This window comes from Opisthocomus hoazin, chromosome Z, assembly GCF_030867145.1.
Source record: "Opisthocomus hoazin isolate bOpiHoa1 chromosome Z, bOpiHoa1.hap1, whole genome shotgun sequence".
NCBI classification, from domain to species: domain Eukaryota; kingdom Metazoa; phylum Chordata; class Aves; order Opisthocomiformes; family Opisthocomidae; genus Opisthocomus; species Opisthocomus hoazin.
The window spans coordinates 78147821-78171086 of NC_134454.1; the positions used below are offsets into that span (position 1 = coordinate 78147821).

The 23266-nt window shown below is 39.0% G+C and overlaps 1 protein-coding gene across 1 annotated transcript in view; it reads left to right on the forward strand.

Annotated features, from left to right (window-relative positions):
* The window catches only part of GOLPH3 (golgi phosphoprotein 3), a 35010-nt gene extending 13124 nt beyond the window's left edge, over positions 1-21886 (forward strand). Inside the window, exons 2-4 of the mRNA XM_075411159.1 lie at positions 6867-6998; positions 12994-13108; positions 17956-21886. Coding sequence (XP_075267274.1) covers positions 6867-6998; positions 12994-13108; positions 17956-18380 — 672 coding nt within the window. The 3' untranslated portion in view covers positions 18381-21886. The remainder of the gene's footprint in view (positions 1-6866; positions 6999-12993; positions 13109-17955) is intronic.
* The last annotated feature ends 1380 nt before the right edge of the window (positions 21887-23266 follow it).

Genomic DNA, 23266 nt, shown 5'->3' on the forward strand with positions numbered 1-23266 from the left:
GAACATACCATAAAAATAGTCTACCACATATCGGAAAGAATAGATGGCAAGGAAGAAACCCTTGTTTGGGGAAGCTAGATGCTTGTTTGTGTGTAAACAAAACAATGATTTTGTGTCTCATAGCTTTTATATTGCTACCACCAACACAGTATTTGAATGTCATCCATGCAGAAGTAATAAAAGTAATAGCAAAATCCAGCAGAGTTCAGGAAGTCTAATTTTTCTATCTTTCAGCATCCAAGTAGAGCTCATTGAATTTTTTCCTCTGAAATGTGCTTCTAATGGAAAACAGGCTACTTGTAAATAAGGAATTTACTGTTTACTAAGGTGAAAGCTTTCTTTAAACTAGATTGTGCCTCCTAGCTGAGAAACCGTGAAATTAGGGGTTTCACCTTTGCTTGGTAGACTGTCAGATGTATTGCCTCAGAGTTAGGACTTCCAAACTCCTCAGGAGCTGTAACTGTTGTTTTATCTTTGCTGTTACTTTCTAAGTTGGCAAGCTTCCCTTCTAATGGGCTTCCATGGCTGGAAAGGGTTAAAGCAACATTTTATTTCTGCTGTCTCTACATGATGTTTCAGAAATGGCATTGTTTACTAAATTTTGATGTCTTTTTGTTTGTGTCTTTCATAAAAGAAGAATTTGGAATTTCCTGAGAACAGAATTTCAGGGGTATGAGTTGTTCTATTGATGTTTCTCCTTGAGAAGGTTCTCTTTTAATTATTTGGTGTATTTCAGTTTGATTACGATTGCTTTTAAGTAGAGGATACTAGGTGAGGGTTTAAGGAGCTACTCTTGAGTCTGGATATAAAATGAAAAGGCTTTTAGTAAGAGAAGTGTAGGCTGGGCAGTGTTACATGCATTGTCCTAGGGAAGCTCTGCTGTTGTGGTTCTTCCTAAATGTAAATTCAGCCTCAGTCAGGGCCAAAACTTTGAACTAACACTGACTTTTGACACTGAATATGAGTCTGTGTGGATCTGAGGACAGGCCTGAGGTGCATGTTGAGGTGAGCAGGCTGTTGTAACCCTCAGTTAGCTTCATAGACTATGACATGGCTTTATGATGCTTTTTTAAAAGACTTATGAAGCTGATTTGTATTTGACACAGCTCTGTGGTCTGCAAAGTAGTCTGGAGACTCACTGGATTATATCAGGGAATGCACTGGCAGCTGCAGTCTACTGTGTGCTGTACAGCATGCTGTAAACAGATGGCCTTAAGTGAAGTTAAACATATCAGGTTTTTTTTATTACCATGTATGTATTTTGAAGCCTTAGGTTTGGAACTCTGTAACTGCTTCTTTTCTTTTCCTTTCTTTTGAATCTGAGAGATTTTAACAGATTTTTTTGCTCTTCCCCACTCTTTTCTGGTCTGTGCCAGGTATAGTGGAACTGCTACTCTTGTATTCTGAACTAGCTGAAAAATTGGAGAGAGAATGTATGTTTCTGTAGTGGGAAGAGATTTTTAGTAACCCTGATGCATAAAGTATTCGAAGTAAAAGATCACCTGGTCTCCTGTGAGTCTTTTGTACTGCATTTTATAAAGAAAGTTTTGTTTGTTTGTTTTAACTTCACTCTGTAATCCCTGAAAGAATTTCTCCTATCAATTTTTTGAGGTAATGTCTACAAATCTAAAATGACATCTGCAATGTAATTATATTTTTGGTACTGCTAGTGCTGAGTTGCTTTAATTTGCACTTGGGAAACAGAAAATACTGAGGTTTGTTTGGGTGGAATCTTTTGGGTTTTGTTTTAGGGTTTTTTGTTTTTGTTGTTTGTTCATTTTTTTTAAATAGAGCTAGCATGGCAACTGCCTGGAAGCTGAGTAGAGCAATGTAAGAGGCAACTGAATGACTGCTCCAGGAAGGTTGGTGCTTTTGTGCTTAAAATGTTTTTGGAGTTTTATGCAAGTTCTTAAAGCAGCATCAGTTCTGTAGAAACCATATGTTTACTTGGCAGTGATCTTTGCCAAATACCTTCAGGCACTCTGGTTATGTTAGAACCTTCTTATTCTGATTTTTCAGATACTTAGTAATTTATAGTGGTCATTACTGCAGTGCCTTTTTGGATCAGACATGGAGAAAGTGTTGTCTTACCTGTCTTTTTAAAAAACATTTTTACGAATAATGTTTGAATTATAAAGTCTATGGAGTAATTTAGGGATTTTAAATATCCAGAAATATAAATTTTGAGTGTCTTGGAAAATTTGAAATCAATGTGTTCTGTAGAAGTCTACTTTAACACTTCTGCAAAAGCTCTTATTCTGTAATACTTAGTGTTGATTGCTTCAAAAAAATATTTCAATAGCCACCAAATTCGGAGTACTATGATGTTGTCAGAGCTAATATGTACATATGTTCTCTCTATATGTAGTTTGACCGTCTAGCTACGGCTTTATTATGGCATAACCAGATGATCCTGTTAGGTTTTTTGGAGCTGGGGTGATAAAGTTTGAGCTGCTGAATAACATTATTTCTTTGTCTATGCAGGAGTTTTCGTTCTGTTTGAAGTATAGCTCTGTGAAGTTTGAGAGTCAGAGATCTTGGAGGTGATCTAGGAAAGGATGTTGTTAGGGAATAATGTAAATTAAAATTTTAAGGGACATTGGTAGACGTTTCTACTCAGGGTCTCTGCAGGGTGTGCACATGAACACTGCCCTCTTTTGCACTCTGCATGTTGGCAAATGTAGGAGACTGGGTCCTAGTAACCATTTGCACTGTTTTGTGTGCAGTTCTGAGCTGGGGTATTCCCACAGTAAGTAGGAAAGCTGCAAGAACTTGTGCTTTGCTCAGCAAAGCTAGACCAAGAGTATTGATGAGAACTGTTTGTACATCTGCTAATATAATCATGTGGCTTTGTCCCTCTCTTGAAGCAGAGACAAGAGTAAAATTGCTGCTCACCATTATATAGTTTAAACACTGCAATCTTGTCTGCTCCGTCTGTGTGAACAGATCTGAGGAAAGCCATGGGGTCACAGAAACTGAGATCTTTATGAACCTGGAAGTGAGGAGTTAGTGTATTACATCTCACAGTGAGATGAGGTGGGTAAGGGGGCTGCTGTAGGAGAGAGGGTGTCGCAGTTTGGTGTTGGGGAAGTGCAGCTAAAGAGGCAGGGTAAAAGGCTGGGTAACAGCGAGGCAGTTAAGTGCTGCAGGAGGTGGTTGGAGAGAAGTGGTGTAATGAATGTGGGTTTTGCAGAACTTATTCTCTAAGCAGAAAGAACGTGTTAGTCTTAGCTTTGTGCTTTGCCTTACCTCAGTGGAAACTCTGAGCTTTCAAAGTTAATATGGTTACAAGTTGACAAGTTTCTGTCATAAAGTTTATTCTCATTTCCCTTTATGGTTGTCTAGCAAAATTATTTTTTACCTGGAAATTTCTAGGTCAGCTTTGAGGACAAATGCTTTTATGCTGTGTTTGTGTAAATAAACAGGACAGTTGTAAATATTCTTCTGATCTTTGATCAACACAGATTTAAAGTTTTGTCTTGTGAGCTATTCATAGCTTCAAGTGCTATTCTACTGTGATTGCTGTCAGATAAAAATAATTTGCTACCTTGTCACACTCCCCCCTCTACCCCCCCACCCCCCAGCTGCTTAACAGCTTTAATGAAAGAAGTATTTCATTGACTTAGAATGTTTATAAAATTGTAAGACTTGTAGGAAGATGGGTAAAGTAAAAATATTTGTTGTGGTATTTGTGAGACAGGTAGTGCTGTGAGACACTTCGGTGTTCGTAGTAGCAGTTAAAACAGTGTTAAAAAAGTCAAACCAAATCCCTATCTCGTTCCATAGCCTGTAATGAGCAATGGCTAGGCCACATGCAGGGAATGTGTGTGCACAGAGTAACAGCTCCTCTGACTTCACCTGGGTGGCAGCTTCCCCGGCTGTGCGTGGCTAACACTTCCATTGCTGTCTGCCATACTTCATTATCAATCTCCTATGAATTTATCTCATTTTTAAAGTATTTTTTAAACTTTTGCCTTCCTGTAGAAACAGTTGAATAAACATATAGAAAGTAAGTTGGCCTTTGACTTTTCTAACCTGTGGGCTAGCTTCATTTACCACCTTTTAGTCCTTGTCTGTGGACAAAGAAAAAATAATTATTTCCTCTGCGAATAGTACATTATTCTGTATTGCCATTCTCTCTTTCCATGGATTGTTATTTTCTCTACTCTTTTCACTCCTCTTTTCTTAACTGTCCATCCATAGACTCTTTAATAAGCAGTAGTTCTAGTGCTGAGTGTTATTGTTTCTCTTTTGTGCATCTTTTTCTAGTTATGCTGTGTGCCACTTTAAATAGGTGTCAAGAAGATGTTTGCAATGTTGAAGATAAATGTCTGCTTATACTCATTTTCAGGTACATCAGGAAGTTTGAGTTAATTTAAAGGATGATTTAGTTACTGTTGTGTGCTAAACTGACCTTCTGTCAAGGTTCCTTCAATTGTCTGAGATCTTTGCAGTAAGTGCCAAAACCAATCAGTCCATCTGCCTGAATTATCTGGAAAAATCAGTTTAATGGATTGAAAAATGTTCAGGATGACACCAACTGTTCTAAAATATCTCCTGTGTTGATAGCAGAGTAATCTCTGTGTCTTGAAATAGGATGTTCCTTCTCTAGTGGATCACCTGCAAACTCTGAGCCTGCAAGTGGGGGGAAAGGAAGAAAGGTGGTGAGACAGTATACTTCTCATTACTTTAATGTTGTCTAACCTACTAGGGCAAGCAGTTCCATTTTTGAGGAGCATAATCTTTACGAGCTGCCTTTCAGAATCACTTGATTTAAAAACTGTTGGATGGTTGTGCAGTCTCCATGCTTGGAGGTTTTCAAAACTTGCCTGAATAGAACCTTGAGCAACTTCATCAGACTGCGTAGTTGAACCTGCATTCAGCAGGAGACTGGACTAGAGATCTCCTGTGGTCTTTTCCAACCTGAGTTATCCTACGATCCTGTATTTCTCTGCAACCCACAGCCTGTGGCCATATATTGTTGAATTAACTGCTGGGGCAGAGGAGCTTACATATGGTAATTGATACCAGGAGCAGTATAGTTAACATCACTTCATTGAAAAATATTCCCTTGAAAAATAAATTCAATTTTCATTCCTAAACAAAGGGGAAAAAATTTAGCATTTTAATTGTTTGCATAATAAGGCAACACTTTGTGAGCAGATTTATTGTGCCACAGCTGTAAGCTTGTGCAATAGATTTTTAGTTCGCGTATGTGTTGTCTGATTTCAAAAATGACTATGTAAAGAGGCTATCTGATTGGAAAACATAGAACGTAGGAGTCATCTCTCTTTTTGTTGTTGTTTTCTCTTTTTTTATCAAGCAAATACTGCACCTTATTTTGCATGTTTTTGGCAAAGAAATGTCTGGTGCCAACCAAAATCTTAATTTACAGAATGGCTGATTTATGAGAGTAGCTTATACTTGCAAAGTATCAACTCTGAGTAGAAGGCTGATTAGGTAACTTCTCAAATACCTTTCCAGCCTTGTATTTATGGCTTTTTAAATAAATGTGTAACATATTGAGATTCAGAGCTTTTGTAGACTTCTCAGAAGTAATGGTTGTGTGTGTAACATAGCTCTTGAAAATAGCTAAGTGCTAAGTGGAAATAAATACTATCATGCTCCTGGAAATTTATATTCAATGGCATGCATTAGGTATGTTTTGGTTTGTAAGTTTAGTGGAATTCAGATGTATGCATCTTGTTTCTCTATACGTTGACAGCTTTTATTTGCAAATAGAATAAAGTGGAATTGCTCTTGATATAACCTAGTCTTTGTTATTAAGATAAATTTTATTAAAGGGAATTCTCTGTTTTCTTTTTTTTTTTTTCCTTGTTTCCAGCACTTTTCTCTAAAGTGTCCCAAAGTGGGTATTTTCAGACATGCATCACCAGAGGAGTTTTGGAAACGTCTTTGTGAATCGTACTAAGTGTTTCTGCAGTCATTTCTCAGAAAAGAAAACATGTCACAGAAGGATTTTGTTTTGTGTTAGATACTTAAAAATATGCAAGAACTGTGTTAGCTACTCTGTAGGTAAAATAGAATCCTTTTTATAAGATTTTTTTCTGTCATAATTGTTGAGCAATAGAGTACAAAAATCAATACATGTATTTCTAGATATTGAGTAAATGTGTGTGGTCAAACATTGTTCTGTCATTTTAGCAGACAGCTATCAGTGCAGAAATACAGATGAAAAAGCATAGTAGATGTGGTGTGGTTCATAGAATAAATGTGGTTTGCAGTTTTGCAGTCCATGTAAGAACAATATGCATCAGGCTTTAAAAATACGTATTTTTGAAGGATTTATATGACAAAATAGTAGCTATTCCAAATATTTACTTAAACTTTTGTCCTTCGGTGCTGATTGCCACATTTGTGTTTCTAGTATACTGTATATTTTACTTAATATCAAGTTTCAGGTTATTAATACTTTATCAATGCCACGTTGTTTGTATATATAAAATCATGTAGTATTTCTCAGATAACTCGGATAAGCCTGCGTGATGTCAGTAATGCCAAATGCTTCGTGTCTTAAAATGTAGTAAGCTTATGTTGGCTACATAGAAACTACACTGTGTATCAGTGTACCAAGAACACCACAGTTCTTGGTGTCTTGCTGTTTTGTTTTGTATCACTTTCTTGACATTTCCCTGTTCTTCAAAGAGGAGAGATGTAAGTGTCAAAGTTAATAGGGGGTGAGTCTGTTTCTCTTTCCTGTTTTCAGTACACAAATGTTAGTGGACTAGTGATGCTACTTCAAGAGTGCATGAGGGCAGGAGAACTGCTTAGAGAATGCAGTAAGCCTCTTTCTGTTTGTTTTCAGGTGGAGATGGAGAGATCTTACTATCTTTCATTCTTCACAGGGTTACACATCATTCTGGAATGATTGCATCTCCTCAGGACTTCGTGGCTGCATGTTAATCGAATTGGCATTGCGAGGACGTCTTCAGCTTGAGGCTTGTGGAATGAGGCGCAAGAGTCTATTAACGAGAAAGGTAAATGGAGGAAAATGGTCGTATTTACTTTTGTAATGTATGCTCCAGGCAATACAGTAGCTATAATTTACAGCTGGTTGCAAGAAAAAGACTTTTCTTTTTCTTTGCATGGGGATAGGGATTCTGAATAGTGACCTAAATTAGATGCACACAGTTAAAAGTGTTTAAATCATGAGCTGAAGTGCCTTGGAAAATCTACTGTATTTGTTTTCTGCTACTGTTTGTTCTCTTGACGTGTTCCTGCTGCCGTTGGGAACCTTACACAAACAACTGGCAGTGGCTCTGGCCGGGGTTCGGTGGCAGCAGTTACTGCCAAGAGCCAATAGCACCAGTTGCAGCCTGCTGAAAGAACTGGCTTTTGCAACGTTGGTGACATGTGTGCTGGGGCTGAAAGGAATGGCTAACTGACAGCCTGCCAGATGTATCCTGCAAGCCACCGGTTTAATTCAGTGTACACAGTGTTGCAGTTTGTGTTTGCAATGCATAGGAAGGAAAATGACCCTTGTACCTTGTGCCCCTGGGAACACAAAACTGTATCTACCTCAAGCATGTGTTGGTGTCTTAAATGCCTTGTACTCACTGGCCTCTAAGATGGGCAAATTTTTAAGGTCCGTGATTAAAGCAGGCTGAAGATTTGAGGCCTTAATTTATTACGTTTGCTGCTGTATTTTCGCTTAGCACTAAATATGCGCAGTCACACTGTTTGAAGATTTTTTACTTCATCAGCATTACAGGATACTTGTAAAATAAGCTTATTAAAAGTGTGGTCAAATGTTGTTTATCCACCACAAATAAATTCTCTTTTATGGCACAGTTCCCTGTCAATATTATCTTTTGCTAAATTTTTTAAAGGAAAACTTACAAATTCCCCAACCTTCTCCCAGCTTCCTCCTCATCTGAAGAATTGAACCTCTGTTCAGACAAACAGCTACTACTTCTTTTTGCTTTATTTAAGCATATTCAGCATTGATTAGTTTGTATGTGGTGGTTGTTTTTTTTTTTTCCCTTCCAAAGCTTTTGGCTTCTCAGGCATTCAGGAATGTTCTCTAGCAGTTTTTTTCGTTCTATGCAAACCTTGTCAGCTGTATCTACCTGAAATTGTAACAAAGGCTTTTTTTTTTTTTTTAGGAAAATGGAGAAATAACCTGTGTCTTTTTTTCAGTAAAGAGCACAAGCAATATTATTGTTGGCTTTTGGGGTTTTTTGGTTAAATTTTATTGTGTGGTTTTGTGAGTGGATTTGTCTGGTTTTTTTTTATTCTCCCCCCTGCCTTTTTTAAGGAATTGAAAAGCTGCCCAGTGCTAAAGGTTTTGTGCTTTCTGTTATTGTAAGGCAATAGAGAGATTTCTTTTTGCAGGCAGGAGGGTTCTATGGAAAAGGCTTTAATGTAAAATTCAAGTGAAGATTGGTTTCTGCATAATTTCTTGCAAATAAAATCCATAACTGCTGATATATGTGAGGTTTCTTCTCCCCCTGTGCCTCTCTCAATTCTCAGAAGTGACTTGTGTTGTTTTGTACCTTATTGGAAGTTTTGCATGAACACCAAATTTCACTCTTGTTTCTGTGTTAGCTAGATTTAAGTGTCTCAACTCTATTGGGTGTCCTCCTTGTCCCCCTTTTGCAGGCTTTGCTCCCCTTGCCTCTGACTTTCACTGTAAATTACTTACTGTGCTTAGGGAGTGGAGTGAGCTGTCTAGTTGCATCCAGGGTTGTAATTAGTGGCAATACCATTTTCTATGGCTTCTGCCTCTCAGTCCTTCTTCCTTGCCACAGGTCCATCCTTGGATGTTGTGGGAAGGCAAAACCTCCGTAAAACTCAAAGCTTTGATTTGTGAATCAATACTTTGTATCTCCAAGCTGTGGTCTGAAGGGACGAGTTTAGGCTTCAGTCACTTTAGCCTGTGTTGCTGCTGAGAAGGGTAGTCCTGTCTCTGCGAATAGGCTTATTGTAGTCTATCTTGGGTTACTAGTATTTGTGCAGCCTCCTCAAGTAACCGCTCTGGCTGATAACTAATTCACTTCTTTGATCAGTTTAGTTTTCACTTTAATCACTTTCTTGATCTTGTCATCAGTTGAGGCACAAGTGAGACTGCTGGCACAAGCAATAAGGTGAGAACAAGAAGAGGATAGAACTAGTTCTTTGAGCACTAGTATGGATTTATAACCAGCCTTGGTCATACAGCTGACTTAAAAGATTACTAGCTACAATAATTTCCAAGCCTTAAATCAGGTGGATCTTTGATGATAATTTTTTGCAGTTTCTAAAACAGATCTTCAAAGTGAAGCAAGATGCATTAAGTCCAAGGTTGAATGCCATAGAGACAAATGAGACTGAGAAACTGGCAGACAAGGACTTGATGGACATTAGTGAAACTTTGAAAGTTAATATGACTTGTTTTATGTTGCAACATCACTGTAAATTTGGCTTAAGAGTATGTAATCATGGCATCATTTTGGAGTTCTATCTACTGGTATCAATTTTACAAAGAAATAAAGTTGAGGTGGATACGTAAATCAAATAATTTATAAGACTGGGGGTTACTGAAGATAGAAAATGGTACTCTGTGCTGCTTTACAGTTTCAGAAAGCAAACCAAATCATTACAGTTTTTAAGAACAAAAGAAATGCCAAGGAGTCATTGGCAGATTAGCATCAGTATTTTACAGCTGACAACTCTGAGTTGATACATGCATGAGTGAATTTTTGTATTAAAACTAAGTAAGGACATTTACTTAAAAATCAACACAAGTGCTTAATCTTTAGCATTGCTTAATTGCAAAGCTGCTTTGTGGAAAATGCAAATTAAATTTTCTGTATAATTGAAATTTCCTCAGCAGTTGGAGACAAGGCAAATCTAGTACCTGATAAATCACTGAAAAATTGGAATAAAGAAATAACTTTTTCAGTAAGGCTAAGGACCATCATCTCTGAAGAATCGAGACCTTAGCTTCTTTCTTTATCTTAGCTCCTCTCTTAGAGGGGGGAAAAAAAATTCCCCTTTCTTCTGTGATGATTCAATTTACAAGATCCCCAACCCACTCAATTTCCCACTCTTCTTATGGTGTTATGACTGAAGAGAGCCGAGAAGCATTCATCAACAAATCTTTCAAGAAAAGTGCAGATACATGAAGATAGGAGAGGTAGCTGGGCTTGTGCTGTTGTCTGTCTTGATGTGCTGGGAAGGGGAGGGAAAGAGAAATACCATGGAAGTGTGAACCAAAATACTTTGGTTTGAGGGGAAGGACAAACAGAAGTATCTGTGCAGTCAATATTCAGTGTAACAGTGAACTGAGAAGAAACAGTGCTGTATGCCTGGCTGCAGAGCACAGTAAACTAGGAAACAAAATCGCTGTGCATTGTGGCTTCACAACAGCTTATGGAGTCCTGACTGGAGTCCCAAGCTGAGTGGGGGGGTCTGTGCTCCTTACAGCTCTTTGCTCTAAACGCTTGTATGTTTTTAGGCTCATACTGTGGTGGTGCATTATATCGTGGCTAGCTTCTTAAACTTCTTTGCAGTGGTAGAACCCTAAATAAGCAGGGAGAGGTGTTTTCTAAACTTTAAAAAAAACCCACCTTATGTATATCCTAGACTTGAAAGCATTTTTTATTTCTTCAGTGAGGTTTGTTTTGTTTGTTTTGGAGTTTGTTAATAATTAAACAGGCTAAAAAGATGACTTCACATATTGCCTGTGTAAGTGGGATGGTTAGTAGTAGGTTACCAAATGCAGCAGGCTGGAGCGATCCAGTGTAACTAAGGCTGCTGTGCAACTAATTATATAAGACACTTCAAAGAAATTAAAATACTGCTGGAACATCAGTTTTAAAAAGCAAAGATAAATAAATTGGGTGGGTTTAGGCTAATTACTAAAGGAATAGCTGAAAGTTGGTTCTTTATAGCTGCAATCTAGCAGTTTAAAAATCCAAGCTGAAGTACGCCTCTGTATAATTTAAGAACACAAACTTCCAAAATATTCAGAATCTTGATACAGAACTGAAACATGGGTAATATCATTACATGTGGCTAGTAGAGGCTTTGAGTGATGCTGTGGTGCAAGCTTGTAAATCAGAAAGATAAGTATGCATTGTTGTGTGTTTAGTTTCAAATAGGGATTGTCTGGATTAAAATGTAGTTGTGTTCTTGAAACCAAATATCCCAGGTTTATCGTTGGAGTGATCTCCACCTCCTCAAAATGGAGACCTGGACAATATCTCCAGAGACCATTTAATCTGATGCAGTAACAGATAATGAGGTTTCTCTGGTCCCTCCCTGGTAGATGTTTAGTCTTAAAATTCTCCACTGAAGGCAATTCAGCAGCTCCCTGGGTGTTTAATTTGCCTGTTGAAGTTTTTGAAATACTTCCTGCATCTTCCATATTTCCAGAATAAGCTGTTGTCCTTTATTTTTCCCAAAGTAGGCACCCAAAATTACTATTTGATACCCTCTTTGTAAAAATGTCTGAAATGCTTTCTTGTTAGATCTAAACAAACTTTGTTCTGTTTAGCCTGGCATTGCGGACTGGTTCATTCTTGCTGATTTTTTTTAATTGAAAATCTTCATTTCTGTGCTTTATGTATACTATCTAAATTGGAAATAGTGTTCCAGCTGTGACCGGTTAGGTGTTCACAAAGATCTCTCCAGCAATTTTCCTTTTGATTTCGTCTCACTGACTTTGCACATATCTCCAGTTTGGGATCATCTTGCTGGTATTGAAGCTGTCTTACCATTGCAACTCCTTTCAGTGTTGTACTCCTCTGTCTTTGTAGTAAGGGTTGTTAGAACTATGGAACACAACTAAACTTGGGATGTATTTCAATAGGACACTTAAAGCTTTTCCAGGACACTTTTCTGACTACTGCAAAGCATTACAAAAAATAAGAGCTTTCACTTCCTCCTTCTCTTGTATGTGTGGAATTGTATTGATGTGTTAGATTTTCTGTCAATTGCCTGTTATCTTTTTACCTGATGCTTATAAAGTGCCATCTTGTAAAACTATATAAATTGCCAGATCTAATCATTATTTTAATAACTAGCTTTGAAACTGTAGTAATTCTTTTGCTAAGGAAAGATAGGTGTTACTGTTGATTTGTTTTTATTAAATTGTATTGACTTGGGATAGTTCAGTCTGTATGTTTTCATTTGGTGCTCATGTTTTCCTACCAGAAAAATTTGTATTTGTACATGGTTTATGTAACTACTTGTGAACAAGCAATTACTCGATTTCTTAAATTTTATTGTCACTGAAGGATTTTTGTTGTTGTTGTCCTGTGCTCTGTTGAGGGAAGAACTCAATTTGAGAAGTTATTTAATAACAGTCTTATAATTCTATTGCATTTATTATTGCATATTAATGGGTTTATTAGTATGTATGTATTGTGCATAATACATTTGTTTTAACTGTTAGTGAATGGAACATAGTGCTGCTGGTCAATGTGTTCTTCAGGGCTGTAAAACTTACAGATTGTGTCTTGAACCTATTTTTATCTATCAATATACGGAAGAAGAAAACCAATTTTCCTGCTTTTTCAGTTGGTAACTTATTTCTCAATTTCACCTGGCCTAATTGTTTACCTGCAGTATTTTGAATAAATTGACCTGAAGCAGTAAAATAGTCTGCCATCAGAGAGTAATTTAACACTGTAGTACACTTTGTTTTGGGGAGGAAGCAAAGGACCTGGTCAGGTTAGTGGATTATCTTCCTTAAAAAAATTAGTTATTAAGCATGTTTTTAATACTGTAGTTTTAGTCAATTAAGGTTAACTTAAGTTTTAGATAACCTAAGACTTAACCTAGCTTTGCAATTAAAATCCGAGTTGTTTTTTTTTTTAACAGTTAGGTACTTTTTTAAACTTGTGTATTCTTAGAGATGGTTCCTTTTTTTTTTTAATTTCCTTTCCTTGATTTTGATAACAGGTAGACTTCTCCAGGTTTTTTTTGGTGGATGTTTATGGTATATGAATGAAGTCAAAATACTGACTGCATTTTATTCTGTCCTAGGTGATTTGCAAGTCAGATGCTCCTACAGGGGATGTTCTGCTTGATGAAGCTCTGAAACATATAAAAGAGACCCAGCCTCCTGAAACAGTACAAAATTGGATTGAACTGCTTAGTGGTAAGCCTTGGACGTAATGTATTTGCTTTTTCCTGCCTCAGTAAATTATATAATGATTATATAATTGTGTGGCATCATTAGAGATTATACTGTAAGGTTTTTTTGGGAGAAAGTATGAAAAGAAGTTAATTAGTCTGTCCTCTTGGGTAGTCTTTTGTTCATTGTAGCCTTTAATAAAATATAAGTACCTGTTGCTTTTGACTTAACTTGGTACAGAAAGGACCTAGATGGAGGTGTCAGAGGACATCTCAGCTCTGTGGAAGAATTGCCATCTGATGACCCTGAAGTAAATCAGGACTGCATCCTGGACATATAACTGCCTTTCTCTGTAGTTGGTAATGAGGGTTAGTGGAAGTTTGGAGTGTAGGTGTATGGATTAAGGATTCAGATCTTTTGATAAAGAAAGGAGTAAGGAACTCGCTTCGTAGATGTAAAAGCTGAGGATAATTTGGCCATTAATCATGAAGAAACAATGAACAGTCAGGAGTTCTGTTTTTACATTAACTGGGGAAATGTAGTAAATATTTTCAAATATTAGATACTTCTACTTGTTCAAAACAGTCTTCAAGATGAGTACCTTGCACACAGCTCTTCCTGTAAAGCTAGTAAGTTTTTGCCAAGAAAATGATATGTAATTAAATTTCATCTTTACAATTGCGGTTAATATTTTTCATATACCTTGCCAACAGTTGTGTCCTCAGGATGTGTAAATTAAACAAATTAACAATGACCGTCTTTTAGCATGTAGTGCTTTTGTTGCTTTGTTGTGGTTTGTTTTCTTTTTTCCTCTGTAGCCAGAGTTCATCACCACGGTTTGTCTGTTTTGACAAAACACGTAAAATGCAGTTTCCTTGGCGTAGACCAGAGAAGCACTTCAGTTGCACAAACAGTGCAGGGAAAAAAAACCCAGTGTTTTGTCCACAGCATTCGAATCATAGAATGGTTTGGGTTAGTACTGCAGGCGGTAGGGGGTAATGAGGCTTGAAGTTGTCTAGCTAAATTTCTTTGTTACTTGTAACAACCGGTTAGTAAGAGTTTCAAGAATGAGGGAAATGTCTCCACCTTTCTCTGTCATCTTGTTCCCATTATGTTCTTCCCATTCGTCCTGTACCCCCTTAAACAGTCTTCCGTGCATGCCAGTTGGTACCCCTGCCCCTGCTGTGCCTCCCCTCTTGCTCCTTAGCTGTCAGGGAGGACGAAGAGGAGAACAAAGCAGACCTTGTCAGTAGGGGGCATGGCTGCTGTGTAGCCTTGCCGTTCCATTCTTGCTCAGCTCTCCTTCACTTTTACAGTCTGCAAAAGCAATACGTTTTTCTGGTCCCAGATACACAATTTGTGCTGACATTCCACCTTCTCTCCCAGTGCAGAGCACATCGTTAGTACTCATTCAAAAAAGGTCAACTAATGAATGAGCGGTGTTGTAGATTTTCTTTGGGCTGAGAAGATTTTCCTGACCCTGCTGAGCTTTGGCTCTGGGAGGATGGTTATCGTCAGTGCTGTGGCTAAGACTTGGATCAATCATTTTTACTTGCATATGGTTATTAATTATTAGGTCTTCGATGGCGTTAGGGTTCTTTGCATTTCCCATGGTTTAGAGGACTGCCCTTTTGAAGAAGAATGTTTTGATGTTTTGGTTTATTAAAAAAAACCAAAACAAAAACTCCTTTAGAATTTTTCTTTAGGGCCTGATCCTGGAAAATGGCTACTCTGTCTAAAATTATCATCAATGTGAAGAATGCTGCTTGAAGTTACAGTACATATCAGTTCAAAGCCATCGTGGAAATATTTATATGAATGTGTAAGGTGATGTTTGCCAGGCTGATGTTGTTTATAAGATAGCCTCTAAGGGAAGCAAGTATGGGGAATACAGAAGTTTGGATCAAAGCTTTAGGTCTTCCTGTAGGTCTAATTAGAACATCAGTAACTGGACAAGCAATTGTCTGTGTAATTGAGGAGACTGGTCACAAGGTGTCACCACAGTACTGATTTTTATTACTGTATAGCCACATCCACCTAACAAATGTGGAAAAAACATAGAATCATAGAATCATAAAGGTTGGAAAAGACCCCTAAGATCATCAAGTCCAACCGTCAACCCATCACCACCATGCCTTCAAAACCATGTCCCAAAGTGCAATAGCTACATGTTTTTTGAACACCTCCAGGGATGGAGACTCCACCACCTCCCTGGGCAGCCTGTTCCAGTCCCATCACCACCATGCCTTCAAAACCATGTCCCAAAGTGCAATAGCTACATGTTTTTTGAACACCTCCAGGGATGGAGACTCCACCACCTCCCTGGGCAGCCTGTTCCAGTGCCTGACCACCCTTTTCAGTAAGGAAATTTTTCCTAATACCCTATCTAAACCTCCCCTGATGCAACTTGAGGCCATTTCCTCTCATCCTATCACTAGTTACTTGGGAGAAAAGAACAACACCCACCTCGCTACAGCCTCCTTTCAGGTAGTTGTAGAGAGCGATAAGGTCTCCCCTCAGCCTCCTCCAGACTAAACAGCCCCAGCTCCCTCAGCCACTCCTTGTAAGACTTGTTCTCCAGGCCCCTCACCAACCTCGTTGCCCTTCTCTGGACATGCTCCAGCACCTCAATGTCCTTCCTGTAGTGAGGGGCCCAAAGCTGAACACAGTACTCGAGGTGTGGCCTCACCAGTGCCGAGTACAGGGGCACGATCACCTCCCTGCTCCTGCTGGCCACACTATTGCTGATACAAGCCAGGATGTCGTTGGCCTTCTTGGCCACCTGGGCACACTGCTGGCTCCTGTTCAGCCAGCTGTCGACCGACACACCCCCAGGTCCTTTTCCACCAGGCAGCTTTCCAGCCACTCCTCCCCAAGCCTGTAGTGTTGCACGGGATTGTTGTGACCCAAGTGCAGGACCCGGCACTTCACGTTGTTGAACCTCATACAGTTCGCCTCAGCCCATTGATCCAGCCTGGAACGATATAGGAAACAGCCTTTGCCCTGTGAAACACTGTAAGGAAACTACTTGTGTGTGTGTGTGTGTGTGTGTGTGTGTGAGATAGTTGCATTTATGGTCAAGCTGGGGAATTGCATTCAGTGAGGTGTGGGACCTACAGAGACTTCAGAATCACAGAATGGTGTAGGTAGAGATGCAAGGGACCTCTGTGCATCATCTAGTCCAACCCTCCTGCCCATGCAGGGTCACCTACAGCAGGCTGCACAGGACCTTGTCCAGGCAGGTTTTGAATATCTCCAGAGAAGCAAAATTCACAACCTCTCTGGGCAGCCTGTTCCAGTGCTCCGCCACCCTCAGAGTGAAGAAGTTCTTCCTCATGTTCAGCTGGAACTTCCTGTGCTTCAGTTTGTGCCCATTGCCCCTTGTCCTGTCGCTGGGCACCACTGAAAAGAGTCTGGCCCCATCCTCCTGACACCCACCCTTAAGATATTTATAAGCATTTATAAGGTCCCCTCTCAGCCTTCTCTTCTTCTTCGGGCCTGGATGGGTTCTCTGCCTTTGACTATGGAGTTGGTGTCACCTCATTTTGTTTACTTAACTTGGCTTTCATGTGGATACAGTGTATGTCACCCTCCATCACAGTGAGAGAAGCCTTGAAGTTGTCTGTGGTGGTGGTGGTTGTTGTTGTTATTGTATGTTAACCAATGAATTTTTAAAAAGCTTTCTGATGTAGAAAAAAATTGGTACAGAAATTCTCATATAATTTATAGAAAACTCCCGTCTATGTACGAAATACTTAATGCTGGTTCTTCTCTCACCTCTTAAAATGCATAGACTTTTTATATCAGAGAGGAATTTAAATACTTAGGTAGGCTGGACATAAAAGTTTACTTAACAAGCTAAAAATTTTAAGCAAAGGTGGATTTCTCAGGGCTTAACAATTTTAGCTTTATCAGTAGCTGTTGATGCTGATTTTGTGCTTTTAAAATTACCTCTTCTACGTGCACACAGTCATGTGCTCTGCCTTAACAAAAAGCATTGGAAATAATTTTTATAGGAGCATTAAAGCCCCTGCCCAACGTGTGCTTCTGTGTACACACACAACTACACACTCACACAGTGCATGGTCACTGTTTCACCTGGTGGTGGCAGGAAGGGAGAGAAGAACAAAAACCTGAAGAAATAAAGAAATACACAGGGTAGGTGTGCATTAGCTTGTCTCTGTGGCAGAAAAAAAGGCAAGTTCTTCCAGTCTCTTAAATGGTAAAAGGCTGGAAGCAGACGAACATACAAGACTGGAGGAAACTGAGGCACAGGAAGTTCCGTCTGAACATGAGGAGGAACTTCTTCTCTCTGAGGGTGACGGAGCACTGGAACAGGCTGCCCAGGGAGGTTGTGGAGTTTCCTTCTCTGGAGATATTCAAGACCCGCCTGGACAAGGTCCTGTGCAGCCTGCTGTAGGTGACCCTGCTTCGGCGGGGGGGTTGGACTAGATGACCCACAGAGGTCCCTTCCAACCCCTACTATTCTGTGATTCTGTGAAATGCTTATTTTTGTTTTTAAGAATCAACTCTGTCTTCATGACTGGTTTGAGCTTTGGCTTTTTTTCTTCAGTACAAGACTGCTTATTTATCACATCCTTAATCAGGTCATGGCTTAGCTAGCATTTCATCCAAACTTCAAACTTACACTGAAGTTCCTCCACGGAGGCTCTCATGGTCTCTGTCTCTATGCCTGTAACTGGGGAGGTCAGAGACCAGAGAAATGCTGACATTAGCACAGTATCTTAGTGTAATAGTCAGCTATATGAATTTGACAACTCATTCTGCATCACAGGTTGGGGAAGAAAAATCACTGTAATACTACATCTTAAACTTTGCCTGACTGTTGGGTTTTTTGCTTGCTTTTTTAGGTGAAACATGGAACCCACTGAAGTTGCACTACCAACTACGAAATGTCCGTGAACGGTTAGCTAAAAATCTAGTGGAAAAAGGTGTATTGACAACAGAGAAACAGAACTTCCTTCTTTTTGACATGACTACGCACCCTCTCACCAACAACAATATCAAACAGCGCCTCATCAAGAAGGTTCAGGAGGCAGTTCTTGACAAATGGGTGAATGACCCTCACCGCATGGACAAGCGCTTGCTGGCACTTGTTTATTTAGCCCATGCTTCAGATGTTCTGGAGAACGCTTTTGCCCCCCTTTTGGATGAGCAGTATGATTTAGCCACAAAGAGAGTGCGGCAGCTTCTGGATTTAGACCCTGAGGTTGAATGTATGAAAGCCAACACGAATGAGGTTCTGTGGGCTGTTGTAGCAGCTTTCACAAAATAACTGCATTCAGACTGAAGTGTTCTTTCTTCTTTCATGTAAACCAGTTGTTTCTCTTCTATTGACTATTCATGTTTTCTGTACTTTGTACCTTCTCACATGATGAATCGGCTCTTGTTTAATGGGAATTATAAGTGGTGTATTCCCTCCTTCTCTGTGTATCTGTATACAGGATTCTGCTGGTACAAGAGACCTTCCTGTTTAAAAACAACAGGAGAAGGCTTTACTGCCATATTGGCATTCCGTTTCCTATTCAGTCTGAGTTATCTGAAATACTTTGTTTAATCTATTTTTCATCTTATTGTTATTGAAGTGGTTTAACATGGAAAGCACCTCAAGGAGGAAATGTGCATGCAGCTTGATCACTAGTCTCAGCTGACAGACGTGTGCATGCATCAGTACTTCTGCAGAACAATTGAAAACAGATTAAAAAAGGGCCTTTTTAAGTCACCAAAGCTCCATGTTGAAGTGTCTGTCAGGGCATTTTATACACAGATGTTGTTTCAATTATATCTAACAAAATTACTTTAAAAGCAGAAATGCCATTAAGCAGCTTTGTCAATAGTTCCTGTAAAATGCCCCATAAATTTTACTTTTCATGCAAGTGTCTTGTGTACTTACATTTTCGTTAGAGCCATAGCTGAGTCATAAAGCTAGTATAGAAAGGTCCAATTGTTTCATAAAGCAGTTTGGGGATGGGATACATTCCATTATATTGTATATATAGTTCAAATTGTATATTAACAACTGCCCCATCTTAGTATTTTGCAAGATCTACTTAGTTGTACACCTGGTGCCCCTTATTTGCCATCAGCCATTGCCATTCAATGGAAAGAAAGGCCTCCTGTGCAGAGCATGTGTGTGAAAGCTGTTTGTTTCCAGTGTCTACAGAGTTTGCCATCAAGGTATTCTCAGTCTATGCATTGCCTTTGATAATTAGTGTAAGGAAAGAGATCGCTTTCTGTCATTGTTTGTACTACCCCTTTCTCCTCCCTCCCCAGTATGGAAGAGGCTCATGACCAGTACAATTCTTGAGTGCGGTTTTTAATTTTGTACCCAAATTATTGTTTGTCTCTTAAACCTCATAATCTATTTTACACTTTAAAAACAAAATCAGTCCTAGCAGGTGTTGCATGTAAACAGTTAGCAAGTAATGACTGCAGTTCAAATGGTTAGTATTTCTGTAATGGGATGCTTTGCTATATTTTAATTTTTTATATACAATTATGCTGATTAGCACACTACTGTAAAAAAAATATCTAAAACTTTGGCTTTTTAAAATTTATTGCCTCTTTGCTGCTGCTTGTTGTCTCCCATTGGTTTCACAGTGTAAATATTATGCATTGAAAAAATTAAACATTGATTTTTTTTTTCTTCATAACAATGCAGATTTATAGTGGGGCTTACAGGTGTTTAGAAACTTTTTTTGGTTAATATTCAGAGCAAGAATACTAGATGGTGTATAACTGTAGAGTTGAAATTTAAGGGATCCCTTAATCTGTATACTAGCTTTTTACCTACAGTAAATAAACTATGATCTTGAAAGTGCCTGAAACAGCAAGCATGTCATTTTTATTTTTTGTTGCTAATTAGAAAGGTTTTATTGCTTAACTGAAAGCTTTAGTTAATATCCTTCTTATTAGAAAGGGAAAGTTTATATTAAGTAGATCAAGCTGACCTAATCAGCAGTGTTGCTCAGATCTGCAGGATTCATGGCTGAGACAGACTGAGTTAGCTTGTGAGTGTGCAGCTGTGCCTGCCATGGGTAGACCTCTTCTATCTTGAGCTCAACTCTACAGCCTCATCTTTGACTGGACTTCCAGTTTTGCACTTCATTTTCAGTTGTTGGGATGCTTAAGTAGATGACTTTAAAATACAGCTTAAATTCATCATACTTATATAACCTTTTTTTAAATAAAGGTTTTTAAAATGTGGTCCTTAACATTTAATGGCACACTGTTCTTTCAGTCCTTAAATGCTGTTTCTTTAGAAAAATGAAATTAAAAATACATTGTAAGATATTTCAGACTTGATTTATAAATAAAAAGACAAACAGTGTTCTCGCAGTTGTAAGATGCAGTGTTTAAGACTTTGAGGAGCTTGGGCATGAACTTTAGATATTTTCTTTTAAACATTTCAAAACGTGATTGCTGTAAGTGGAGGAAAAATCAAAGTTGCTGTGTTGCACTTACATTTGACAGCTTATAGAATATTTTCTGTACTTGATAGTACATGCTAACTCACTGCTTTCGTTGTCTCTGTCTCCCATGATCTGTTTTCTCATTTTCTGTTGCTCTTTGAGAGGAGCGAAAAGTAATTAGGTGGAAAGGTCAGAAAAATAGTGGATTATTCAGGAGCAAGTTAAGTGCACATAACTTTTAAAATGGCTTTGAAAATCGAAGCCACTTGAAGCATGATTCAGACTGAAAGTATCCTGCATAGTCCCTTTTCTGTCCTCTCATCTTCATTCTGTGAGTATATTCCATGTTTCTGCTGGTTTCATGTTAGGTTGTGGAGGGTATTGGGGTTTTGTCACCCTTACAGCGAACATGATTTAAAAGAAATCACCCTTTAATCCTTCCACTGGAAATAGGATTTGGGTTTTTTTGGGGGTTTTTTTATTTTCACATAGACAATAACTGTGTACAGTATTGATCGGCTTTATTTTGCTTAAAAATACAACTTCTGTCTGTGGTGGGGAGAGTTTGTACTAGGTGTATCACAGAACTCTGATGAAAGTATGCAAGGTTTTGTGAAGAATGATAGTGTCTCTATGTAGACCGCCTGGATGTGTAGGGGAAGTAGATGAGCTTTTGGACTCTGAAGTCCTGTGTTGTGCTTTGAACAACCCAAAGCCTTATCAGTGCTACTAGACCATATGTTTAATAGGGACAGTAAGTTTGTTAGGTTAACAGGAACTGATTTAGCTAACTGTCCTTGCCTTCGTTGCTATTTCAGGTTCTAATAAAATGGTCAAACATGGGAGATTGCTTTGTTGTGCTGAGATTCGGGTACCCTTCTTCCTGTTGGCTGCATACTGCAGCTCACAGAGACCTGGAGACCTGGTTTTGAGGCAGTTTTGTCTGCTCCAACTCCTCAGCTCTCAATGGCTGCTTAAAGCGAAGAAGAACAGGAAGAGCATGTATTATTCAGGGTCACATGCTATTAAAACAAACTTTCAAGTTAACATCAAACACAAGATTTTGACAGTTAAATCCACAAGCAGTATATGTATAGTTTTACAGTCCTTGAGACTTACATCCTCCTCTCCTGTGTTTTTAGAGATGGTGTTACAGCGCCGCTAGATGGGATGCTAGTGAAACCTGTGTGCCATACATGATGCTTCCGACACAAAAGTTGCATAAATTTGCTATAAAAGGCTGGTGACTGAGTGCTCGTGTTCATGCCCGTTTCTCCTACAAAGTGAAGATATGTATTAACTAATGTGTTCTCTGTGAACTGGACTGAATCTGTACTGAAACAAAATAAAGCACCCTTTCAAGCTGTGAGCTGCAAGTGGTTACTGCGTATCACATGCATGCGATAGCTAAAGGAATTTTTTTTCTGTTTGCTAAGTAATTTCCAGTTTTTCCTGAGGCTCTGGTCTTCACCGGTTTGGGAAACAGAACTTGTAAGATTTCCATCAAAGCCTCAGTTCTGGCTCAGCTGGGCTTCAGGCACTTCAGGTAGTCAAAGCCTGTTATGTCATAGTTTCCCCTATTGTCCATCTATCTGTCTTTATGGAAGGGGGTTTCCAGCTTCGGAGACATACTGATTTTTTCGAAAAAGTAACTAATTTATTCTGTGGTAATGCTAAATGTATACAACAAGTTTAATTACTGTATACAGCAGTTTAATTGCTCAGGAAGTGAGATGCTGTCGAGTGCTTTGTATGTGTCAAATATAAAGTATGATTTGAGATGTGTGTAGGAAGTGGCCTTTGGTAAGAGGGGAGGATCTTTGGATGGGCAGGAAGCATGGTCAGAGCTGCTGCCTGTGTTAATCTTTGAATATGATCTTGAGTTTCCTGCCATTGGGTCTTGTTTTCTCCTGCCTACAAAGCAGAAGCACGAAGCCTGTGGAAAGCTGGTGGTAGGAAATGCTTTATGTCTCAGGAGGACAAAGGGTGGTAGAAACAGTGAGAAGAAAATCTGGTTGGTAAGATGGCAGAAAAGAATAGGGAGAGAAATTCTGGTGAGTAGTAGCTTTTAGCTCCGCCCCCCCCGCCTTTCTGTGCTTCTGAACAATTTGTTCTGAATTCTGTCACTCTTGACTTTGGCCCCTCGTCTTCTCAGTTTCCTCTTTTCCCTGTTGCTTGGTGACTTCCTCGTTCGTGCTCGTGAATGAGTTGTATTGATTTCCAACCTTTAGATGTTTCCACTCTTGCCTTCTTATTACTAACCCTTTTTGCCCTCAGTTTTACTGTCAACTCAAGCTTGACTCTCCATTACCCCTCTGTGTTGATTCCCTGCTGGTGCCCCAAGGAAGCTTCCCTTCTTCAACAAATACGTTTGTCAATACTGAAGCAGCTGGCCGTCTGCTGTAGCTTACAACATGTGGTTTATTAAGGTGAACAAAACCTGATGCTAATTTACCTTGAAACTGCTCTTTGCCTGCTTCAAAAGCAAGCTGTTGTCTGTTAAGCTGAGGGTCATGATCTTGCCAGTTCTCTAATGTAAATAGATCTTGTTCTTGAGCCAGTGCGCTCTAAGGACTTGCTCTCTCTTACGCAAGCTTTTCCTACAGTAAAAGCATTATATACGAGAGTAACTTTACCTTTTGGGCTCTTGGCTTCTTAAAAAAGGGTTGAGTTTGTGTTGCAGCTCGGAAAAGCGTCTTCTCTATTTGGCTATTTGTTTTGTGGAAGTTGTAGACACATAAATTGTTTG